At 39.3% G+C, this 10,994-nt stretch overlaps 2 protein-coding genes across 2 annotated transcripts in view; both read right to left on the bottom strand.

Moving 5' to 3' along the window:
- Positions 1–5,463, bottom strand: part of fnta (farnesyltransferase, CAAX box, subunit alpha) — an 8,784-nt gene extending 3,321 nt beyond the window's left edge. The window contains exons 1-4 of the mRNA XM_032510842.1: positions 5,266–5,463; positions 4,368–4,453; positions 4,011–4,125; positions 2,568–2,672 (exon numbers count right to left, since the gene is read on the bottom strand). Coding sequence (XP_032366733.1) covers positions 2,568–2,672; positions 4,011–4,125; positions 4,368–4,453; positions 5,266–5,393 — 434 coding nt within the window. The 5' untranslated portion in view covers positions 5,394–5,463. The remainder of the gene's footprint in view (positions 1–2,567; positions 2,673–4,010; positions 4,126–4,367; positions 4,454–5,265) is intronic.
- A 909-nt stretch (positions 5,464–6,372) lies between these two features.
- Positions 6,373–10,994, bottom strand: part of aup1 (AUP1 lipid droplet regulating VLDL assembly factor) — a 9,814-nt gene continuing 5,192 nt past the window's right edge. Inside the window, exons 7-12 of the mRNA XM_032510841.1 lie at positions 10,150–10,216; positions 9,784–9,886; positions 9,557–9,694; positions 8,313–8,449; positions 7,963–8,051; positions 6,373–6,739 (exon numbers count right to left, since the gene is read on the bottom strand). Of these exons, the coding sequence (XP_032366732.1) occupies positions 6,694–6,739; positions 7,963–8,051; positions 8,313–8,449; positions 9,557–9,694; positions 9,784–9,886; positions 10,150–10,216 (580 nt within the window). The 3' untranslated portion in view covers positions 6,373–6,693. The remainder of the gene's footprint in view (positions 6,740–7,962; positions 8,052–8,312; positions 8,450–9,556; positions 9,695–9,783; positions 9,887–10,149; positions 10,217–10,994) is intronic.

Raw genomic sequence — 10,994 nt, 5'->3', positions numbered from 1 at the left:
TATTTATTTAATTGTGAGTGTTTAATTTACAGCCAGTCCTCCTCTACCGTGTCGGAGACATCGGCAGTGTGGCAGCATTTTTGCAAAAATAGATAACGGAATAACGGAAAAGTCGAATGCAACAGTTTGCATATCGCAGCTCGACTACAAACATGGCCTATCACCTAAAAACGGTGAGCTAACTTGACTGCGTTAGGTTGCACTGTTTTGAGTAGGCTAAATGAACATATCAGAATTGGCATATTTCATAGTCTAATAATCGTTTTATAACTACAGGCGTACCCACCCGCAACGACGGTGGCGTTCCCCAGACCCCCCAGACCCCGCTGGATGTTAAGCCTCTATCATCCACACGCAAAAGTATTATCACGGAAGGAATTGTCAACTTTATTGCTCAGGATATGAGGCCCATTGCTGTTGTGGAGGGCTGAGGTTTTAAGAACTTGTTAATATACAGCGCCAGCACGCCACACCATCATGCATGGACTAACCGCAAAATGTGAGGGACTCAAAGAGAACGTTTCAGAGTTAATAAAACCCAGCGAAGCACTGAGCTTGACCACAGATAGGTTTAAATATACAGTATACATTAAAGTGGACGTTCCTTTTGTGTTTAAGAGTAAACGCTTTAAATTAATAGTCTATTCGTGTCTCAGCCGCGAAGCCGAGCTCCGTGTCCAGCGCTCCGTGTGAGGACATGCACAGCGCGCTGATGCAGCGCTGTCAGAGCCAACAGACGAGTGGCATTTCAGTGCAAAGTAATTAGGTTCAAAAACGATTTAATATGCTGCAAATAGCCTACAGGGACAAGTACTGCGGGACAGTACAGGTAATTAATCTAACGGGTTTAGTCGAAATTTCAGGACTTCAGTCGACCAAGATTTTCTTAGAAAGTCTTAATATTTCAAAATATAAAGTCCTAATAGTCCTAATATTTCAAGCTAGAAAGTCCTAATATTTCAAGATAGAAAGTCTTAATATTTCAAGATAGAAAGTCTCAATATTTCATCATGTTGTAATTACTGAACTACATTTATCTGACAGCTTTTGCTTTGCTGCTCAAGGCTTGTTTCTGCAACAGCTCATTGAAAATCAGATACAATAAAAACTACTGAGGAAATATTTTCCTTTGACATTGATGCAGTATTAAACGAGATCGCTCCAGTCGGCAGAAACAAGCTACAATGTACGTTAATAGGATAATTGTCCAGCTTGTATTTACGTTTTGCTGCTAACAGACTCAGATTAATGAGTTTAACTCTGGCTGCCTTGAGTCTGCGTGTGTAGGGTGTGCGGCTATCGGCTCTGTTTTGTCAGTATTTTCTTTCTTTATTCCAATTTTGGGTCTGTCAGTCACAATGAAAACCGGGGACATTCCCGGGGACAGATCCAGCCGGGGACAGGTCGCCAAAATCGGGGACTGTCCCCGGAAACCGGGGACGTCTGGTCACCCTAACGTACAAGCATACAAATTCTACTTTTAACTGAGTTGTCCATGTCGCGTATGACACAAAACCCCGAACATTAGATTTTGTGTTTAACATTTCCAGATCAATACAGTGTAGAGACTTTCTCTCATTTTGTGAAATCCGCTGTTTTAACAAGACAATGTAAAAATTGTAGCCCATTTAGAAGCTTGTTTAAATCCTTAAGGAATTACAGTGTCTCTGTAACATAAATCAACATGCTTGTATGTGTCCCTCATCTCAGGGTTAACAAACTCAGAGTTTTCACTACACCTGCTTTCTGAGACGGGCCCCTGGATGAGCAGGCAGAAATAAGCCTGGAGGCTGAGATGAGATGTGATTTAGCTTACCTATGTCAATTAGCAGACAGATAATACATTGAAGATGACGCAACTAACTTTTTGAATAAAAGCGTTTGGACTTTCATGGGAAAAAAACTAAATAGTTTTTATATTTTTGTTATTTAAAGTTTATTTTTGTTTCCCCTGATTGAACACTTTTCAGAAGAAAATAGGCTTGGCCTATTGTTCTCTGTGTGATTTCAACACATGTCTGTGAAATTTCCTTTCCGTTCAGTCTTTTCTTCTGTTTTTATAGTCTAATTTTTTTTTTTTAAGATTATTTTTTTGGGGCATTTCCGGCCTTTACTTTCGACGGGACAGCTGAAGACATGAAAAGGGAGAGAAAAGGGGAATGACTTGCAGCAAAGGTCGGCGTCAAACCCGGGCCCGCTGCATTGAGGAGTAAACTTCTATAAATGGGCGCCCACTTGACCAACTGAGCTATCTGGGCGCCCTGTCTTTATAAACATTTAATAACGTATACATGCATGTGACATCCCTGCAGCATGCATATCCTGATATGCCCAGGCTCTCCTTAAAGAAATGATGTCTAGAATTTGAATGTGCATAACAGGGTTGAGCGTTATTACACAAGAAGACCCGGCAAACATAAGATTATATATTATATAAGATATATATATATATATATATATATATATATATATATATATATATATACATAAGAGGGCTTAGACCTCTGTAATGTCACATGATTTAACAACATAAACATGTAACCTGAAATGAATTGGCCAGCACTCACCAGACTTGGTAGTTTTTGGGTTGCTCCTCGATGATGGTGGTAATGTACCTCATCTCCTCCCTCAGATCCTTTGATAAAGCTTGCAGCAGTACTCGCCTGTAGTGCCTGCACAAACCCAAGCTTTAATGAACAGATGTACTTGTCCTACTACATACTGTGTAAATGTACATTAATATGAGTACTTGACAACTTGTGGGGGTGTGACCTCTTTGTTCATTAAGATACAGCTACTTCATGGAAGATAGATATTTATATATCATAGTCAAGGCCGAACTGAACTGAGACTGAGATGTTTTTTAACACCCTACAGTTGGTCTCATACGACACAACCACACACACACACACAACACACAACACACACCCACACACACACACACACACACACACACACACACACAACACCACCACACACCACACACACACCACACACACCACACACCACACACACCACAACACACACACGGCTCGGAGGCTCTTAAAACCAGGGGTCTTCAACGTTTTCCAGGCCAAGGACCCCCAAACTGATGGCGAGATGGAGGGGGACCCCCTAATTATATATATTGTATAAAATTGTTGTATATCAAAATGTCCTATAGTGCCCTGTGTGCATTGTGATGAAGACATCTCTGCCTCCATTTATCTGTTTACTACAGTGTGTTGAATCATGTTAATGGTATTTAAAGACATTTCAATTAGTGGAAAAAATTGCAGGGGGGGGGGGGGATATTAAAAAAAAGTCTAATCAACCAAAACTTTCGCGACCCCCATGCAGTACCCCCGCGGACCCCCTAGGTCGCGGACCCCCTGTTGAAGACCCCTGCTCTAAACTGTATTTCGTTGCATTGTACCTGTACGTGTGTAATGACAATAAAGTTGAATCTAATCTAATATTTCCAAACTGACAGAATGAGCTACTCTACTTTTAACTACATTTACAGAGGAAGTAGTCCATTCTGAGACATATTTTCCTACCTGACAGAATGAGCTACATTTATGGATGAAGTAGGGCATTCATGAGCTGCCATACGTTTAACTACTTCTATAGAGGGAGTAGTCCATTTGGATGTATATTTCCAAAATGTAAGAATGAGCTACCTTACTTTTAACTATATCCAAACACAACTAGATACTAGATTTATCCCATGCTTTACCAACAACACATCACTATATTTAAACTATTTAGGGTATGTTTTTTTAAAGATTTTTTGGGCTTTTCCGAGTAGTTGCAGCTTTTATGATCCACAGCCCAGCACCAGAAGTACTCCCTCCCATCCAATTTGAGATTTTTTTTTCCACCCAAAGCACCACTTTAAAATGAATTCTATATATCATGATTTTAAACAGAAAAGTTTGATATCTGTTTTTTGTTCCCTGTGATGTGAAAATGAGAACGTGCTAAATAGTATACATTGTTTCAACATTCCAAAAATGCAGTCTGCTCACCAAACTGTGTAATTGGCCGCATTTAGCTCAATGGCCTCCGATGTCAATGCAAAGGCCCGCTCGCTTCTTTCGTCCTTCTTCAGGAGTGCACGGAAATAGTCATACACATCCGAGACTGTTGGAAGGAATATATGTTCACTAGTTATAAACAACAACCACAATGTAAAGCCTTAAACTACTACTGAATATGTGTTCTGTCTAATGTCTTGTTTTTTTATTTTAAAAGCTATTATAATTTTAAAAAAAGTTATACTGTATTACAGATGTATTATGTTACAAGCTATGGTTCAGACATCTGGAGGTTTTGGCTCGTCACTGCCACCTCTATGGGACTCCTGTGTCTTACAACAATCTTACACTTTTCAGAGTAGGCGATCTTCACTACAGGGTTGGGTCCATCATCTTGAGGAACAGGCTCCAGGTCAGCCCACTCCTTTCGGTCTCTGAAACACAAAAATAAGTGGGGATTTCTTGTCTGATATCCTTAAATTATTGTTATTCCCTTATGTTGTATGTCCATATTTAAAGCTGGTCTCTAGACCTTATCTTTGGACTCATTTGCACTGCTACCATGACTGACTGACACACACTCTCTCTCACTCTCTCTCTCACTCTCTCTCTCACACACACACACACACACACACACACACACACACACACACACACACACACACACACACACACACACACACACCCCTTACCATGCATACTGAATCACAGGGTGCAGTCCCTGCTCTGTCACTGCAAGCGTCTCATCCTAGTACATACCTTAATACATTCATTTGCATTTTTAATTTAGTATATTTTATTTTATTTTCCATATTATTCATGTAAATTTGTTATTTTATCATCCCGTTATTATGTGTATGGGACCTTAAATTTCCCCCTTAGGGCTCAATAAAGTATCTTAAATTGAAATGAAGGCAGAAGATAGATAAGTAGCTAAGTAGTAGCGGTAAGTAGTTAGCACTACTTACCGCGTTATTACACACAAATAAAGATGTAAATTCTTAGCAAAGAGCTAAACATTTGTATCGTTGAGTCAGACAACACTAGCTAACTTTTTTCCAATTCATGTTTTTTCAGGTTTGGTAGTGTCATTATTGTAAGCATCAACGACACTCCCTAACAAAACTGACATTACAGACGTTGTTGTCGTGTTACTAACTAAAGTTATGTGAAAAAGTGGCTAATACCGTTAGGGCAGCTATCAAGCTAGCCACCCGAACATTTAGCTATGATAACCAAAACCTACCTGTAAAATATATATCGAGTCGGGTCAAGAAAAAAATCATCCCTTAGGTGGTCCTCAGCCTCGGCATCAAACTCTTCGTCTTCTTTCACTTCTACAGACTCATTTGTAATTTCCTCGACACCTGACATCGCTAACTTTGTAGCTTAATCGGTCTGGTTCTCTTCTTTAGTCCGCGAGGAAGGAAGAAAACGTAATATCCGGTGTAGCGGGATGCTGCTTTTACGTACCGCGGGAAATATACCTATTCCTTTCAGTTTGATTATAGCTATTTTATACAAACTATGGGTAGTATTCATTAAAATGTCCAGTTGCAGACCCACACGCTTTCTTAATACATCCATGGACCCACAGAGCAAGTAGGCGTAAAAAAATAACCTGACTGATCACAGTCTATGCAAATGTGACATTTAAGGGAGAGAAACAAATATACTTTCAAACTGGATGTAAGAGCGGACACTTTATTTTTACCTTGTAAAATATCTTCAGGCATGAGTTTATAAACAGTACACGCAATTTTAAGACAAATCACTAGAAAACATATATTATTTTTTTTGTCTTACCAGCTGTAAAAATGGTATTGACACAGCTTTCTAACATCTGCATATCGACATCCGTTCACACTGCATTTTAGTGTCACGTTCACTTCAGTCTCAGAAAATCCGTCTTTGACTTGATTCAACAGAATATGACCAATCTTGACTTTTAACTTGCATCTACACATTTGCTCACGTGCACATTATTTATTACACCCAGAGTGCATGAATCAGCCTAGCTCTGCATTCTCTAGTGTATAACCTTTGGTTTTGTTGTATACACCGGTCCCATAGACTGTATGAGAAATCTGTCCCCAAACCTCTCTTAAGAGGACAGGAGACATTCCAGTAGACTTGTGGGTAAACATACTCTCTGGCTCCCTCCTATGGCAGGATTTGGTTTTCTTGCATTATGAAATGCAGACATGCATTATGACAGTGGTTCTTTAATGTACATTAAATATTCAAAATAAAAGATTATATGCAGCCAACATTTAAATGTAACAATTTTCTCAACCAAGCCAAGCTGTGGACTTGAGTCAAAGCTCAATTGAAACACCAGAGACATTCTTTCTTAAGGTCAAGCTGAACTTTATTTTCATCAACCACTCTGGACATTATAAAAATAAATAGATGATTCACAGTCAGTGGATCGTAATACAAATTGTTATCAAAATTATGTATCAGCCAGAATGAAGAATTAAACACATGCATAATCACATTTTCCATCAACATATACATGTTCTGAATACTTATCCCCATTGATTGCAAAAAATCTGTTTTGAAACAGAACCTGTTGACAGAATATAAAATCACCATTCAAATAAGACAGCTATGCAAGTTGAATATGCTTCTCTCTGACATATTTATAATGATGGCTTGACCCAAAGAGTGTTCAGTGACTGTCTTCTTCCTCCAATCCGTGTTTTTCGATGTAGCGTCTAGATGAGGAAAAACAGATAAAATCCAAAAGTCAGTGTTTACTAAATAATAGTTTGTATAATCGGTCTAGAATTGAAGGCACCAATCACAAAACTCTGCCAAAAATAATCTGCCTAATCATAAAAGGGGGTTTTCTATCTAGATTCCACAGCATATGTGAATTATTTCTGTTGTAGAGTAATAGTTTGTCCTAGATTATACAGCACTTTGCTGCTGTATGTATGGAGCTAGATTTGTTTCCTTATTAAATGCGGGAAAATAAATGATCTGAGAGGGAAAAAAATGTTTGAGAGACAAAGTTATGACACTGAGAGCAAAATAAGCATTTTATGAAAAAGAAAAGATTTGAGCGAAAAAGTTCATACCAATAGCAAAAAAATCTCTCTTAAAATACTTTTTTAAACTCTCAGATAGATATTTGAGAGTTTTAAAAAAGTATTTTGAGAGAGATTTTACGTTTGGAGAGAAAAACTTTTTTTGAGAGAATTCTTATTGACACTGATAGCAAAAAATATGAAAGTTTAAAAAAAAAGTATTTTGAGAGAATTTTTTTTTGCTATTGGTATGAAAACTTTTTCTCTCCAACACTTTTTTCTTCTTCTCTCAGATCATTTATTTTCTCGCATGTATTAAAGAAACAAATCTAGCTCTATATGCAAGGGTCTGTGTAACATTTGACCCACTGGGAGTATATGTTTCCATCTACCCAACTTTTCTGAGCAGAAGTTTAACCTACAAAAATGTTTTGGCCTCCCTAGTATGAAGTCCGTGTAATCGACAACTGAGAATTCCCAGCAAGCAGTGGGCACCGGGCATGTTGAGGACGTTTCATGTGAATTGCAAATCGGGAGAAAAACAGCGAGGGTAAAGAAAAAAAAAAAAGGCTAATTTACATGAGATGGCAATGAAAATGTCAAACTTAAGAGCCAATATACTGGAACTTCTGTGTAGGACCGACGCTGAAATCGGTTCTAATGGTTCACTTCTGCATAACTGCAAGTTATTGTGCATAATTAAGCAGCTTTGGCTTTTTCCCCCCTGAGGTGTTTCATTAACATGAAAAAGGATTTGATTAAAACAATAGTTGAGAGACAAATGGAATATTTTTTTGCCACCATGTATAGCTGACCTTTCTGCTTCAACATTAACACAAATTCTGCTCCTCTTCCAAATAATACAATCTCTTTATGTTGTAACATTGCTAATGGCAAGAAAATCTCACCTTCTAGCAAAGTTATACAGCGCATCCTTTCTCTCTTGGAGAGACAAATGTCTGTCAACTGGTGATTTCCCGAAAGATTTGGCAGCAGGCTGTGGATGAAAAGAAAAGGGAATTCAATTTAGTTAAAAATAACCCACAAGACGGATGAGTTGCATTTGAAGACAGATACAATCAATCAACTGTTAACAAGAAATAAGAAACTGAACTAAACTTTCTGTGCAACTCATAATTCCCTAGTGCTATTCCAGGAAATATGAACTTCACGTTTACAAAGGACACAAATGGATCCTTAATGACACATGACTCTGTTAGAGAGCGCAGACATGTTGAATCATGTTGAACGGTCAAACCTTTATGGCGGGAGCAGAATCAGAGGCGTAGGAGCTGTTCATAGACCCGAATGTGGATGTCCCAGTTGCTTCCATTGGACTTTCCTCTTTGTTCTCCAGCATATTTGTTATGGTGGTGTCAACACAGTTGGTCTTTGCTGTACACAATCAAGATACAACTGTAAGTTCACAGCAATTTAAACCCTGTAAAAGTTTTTAAAAGGTCCCATGACATGGTGCTTTTTGGAGGCTTTTATGAAGTCTCTTTTATATAGACCTTAGTGGTCCCCTAATACTGTATCTGAAGTCTCTTTTATACAGACCTTAGTGGTCCACCTACTGTATCTGAAGTCTTTTATATGACTTAGTGGTTCCCTAATACGTATCTGAAGTCTCTTTTATATAGACCTTAGTGGTCCCCTAATACTGTATCTGAAGTCTCTTTTATATAGACCTTAGTGGTCCCCTAATACTGTATCTGAAGTCTCTTTATATAGACCTTAGTGGTCCCTAATACTGTATCTGAAGTCTCTTTTATAAGACCTTAGTGGTCCCCACTACTGTACTAAGTCTCTTTATTAGACCTTAGTGGTCCCCTAATACTGTATCTGAAGTTTTTATATAAGCCTTAGTGGTCCCCTAATACTGTATCTGAAGTCTCTTTATTATAGACCTTAGTGGTCCCCTAATACGTATCTGAAGTCTCTTTTATATAGACCTTAGTGGTTCCCTAATACTGTATCTGAAGTCTCTTTTATATAGACCTTAGTGGTCCCCTAATACTGTATCTGAAGTCTCTTTCATTTAGACCTTAGTGGTCCCCTAATACACCATCTCAAGTATCTTTCCCAAATTCAGCCTTGGTGCTGCATTACAGCCACTAGAGCCAGTCCCACAATGAAATTTCATGTCTGAGTCTGTAGCTTTTGAGGAGAAGAGAGAAAGTGGAGGTAACCTTGTCCCTTATGACCTCATGAGGGGCAAGACTCCAGATCGGCCCATCTGAGCTTTAACTTTCCCAAAGGCAGAGCAGGATACCCAGGGCTTGGTTTACACCTATTGCCATTTCTAGCTACTGGGCCATAGGCAGGCTTAATGTTAAAAAAAAAACCTCATAAAGTGAAATTTTAATGCCATGGAACCTTTAAAGAATGTGTAAAATAACTGAAATAAAAAGATAGGGCAGAGTGCACAATAATGACGGCAGATTCCAATGGGTTGTCAGGTATGTGGAAATGTAAACGTTCACTGAAACTAGGCCTTACCCAAGTCCTTTGCGATGACGTTCAGTGGGATATGAGGCAGCACCTCCTTTACCTGCTGGGCCATCTTAGCAATCCTATGATCATCCGTACCCAAACTCTGGACCATAAAACCAAGACCAATAGAGCCAGATCTGGCACCTAGGGTGAGGAAAAGAACAGCTGTCAGCCCCCACCAAAAGAAACAACCAGCTGGATCCTTACATGTCGTGTTTATTAAATTGACTTACTCGTAGATGTTTGTGGTACAGTGTGCCTTTTCCGTTTGATGTGCTCTGCTTTATCAGCTTTAGTGATCTTGGTGGAGACCAAGCCAAGTTCACCGGCTAGTAGCTGAAAATACAGACATGCATACTCTAAGACATACCTTTAGCGTACGACGCAAGCACAAAGGCAGAAGAGTGGAGGCAATTAGTGAGACAGAATGTAGGCTTTTAGGGAACTACAGCAAGAGCCAACTAATCAACAAAGTCAACCTAGATCTGGATATGGGTGTTGAGGTCAGGAAATTGGATAAAAATTGTATGACTTGGTCTTTGTTTTACCGGTTACAAATCACTTTATGAATCCACTGAACTGGCAAACATTGGTTTTACCTCCTGGACTTTGTTGGCAAACTCCTGCTTGGACTCGTCATCTTGTCTGGATACTGGTGGGAGCCAACTGGGATGAAAATGGAAAACAAAAAGCAACGTGAAGTAAACAAAACAATCGCGCCAAAGGAAATGTCTAAAATATATTTTAAAAGCTTAATTTGGAACTCGGAGAACTAAATAATACTAAATCAAACAAAAGAAATTTGGTTTTAAAACCATTTCAAACTGGGTCTGGTTATTCAACATTACTGGCCAGAGAAGATGTGCTGGGTTGGTGTTTTCTTTTGTCTTTTTTGTACTCAGAAGATCTCATTTACATAACTCAAATATCCACAATACTACTTCATGAAAAATAAACTAAACTATTGGATTATTGTTGATCATTCAGCTGCAGAATACTAGCCTGGAAATTCAGAACCAAATCCGAAAAATTAGGGGTCAGGCATCGAGTAATGAAAGTCGCCAATCTTGAGAGGCACCAAGCTTTCATTTGAAAATCTCACTACATGCAATTGGATAACACTTCGACCAATCACAACCCACGGGGTGATGTATCCAGAGTCCAATACGATTAGCTAGCAGCGGAGCTAACTGGTAGATTAGACTGCCATCCTCACCGACGTGATTGGGGCAACCTGCCTCTGGCCCCGCCTATATCCGATATACCGATGTGATTGGTGCAGCTTGCCTCTGGCGTGCCTACATCCAATACACCGATGTGATTGGTGCAGCTCGCCTCTGGCCCTGCCTACATCCGATACACCAATGTGATTGGTGCAGCTCACCTCTGGCCCCGCCTACATCCGATATACCGATGTGATTGGTGCAGCTCGGCTACACGGGCA

Source organism: Etheostoma spectabile, unplaced genomic scaffold (genome assembly GCF_008692095.1).
Source record: "Etheostoma spectabile isolate EspeVRDwgs_2016 unplaced genomic scaffold, UIUC_Espe_1.0 scaffold273, whole genome shotgun sequence".
Classification (NCBI taxonomy): Eukaryota; Metazoa; Chordata; class Actinopteri; order Perciformes; family Percidae; genus Etheostoma; species Etheostoma spectabile.
Note: the sequence above shows the minus strand (reverse complement) of the source record. Positions and strands in the feature narration are given on the sequence as shown.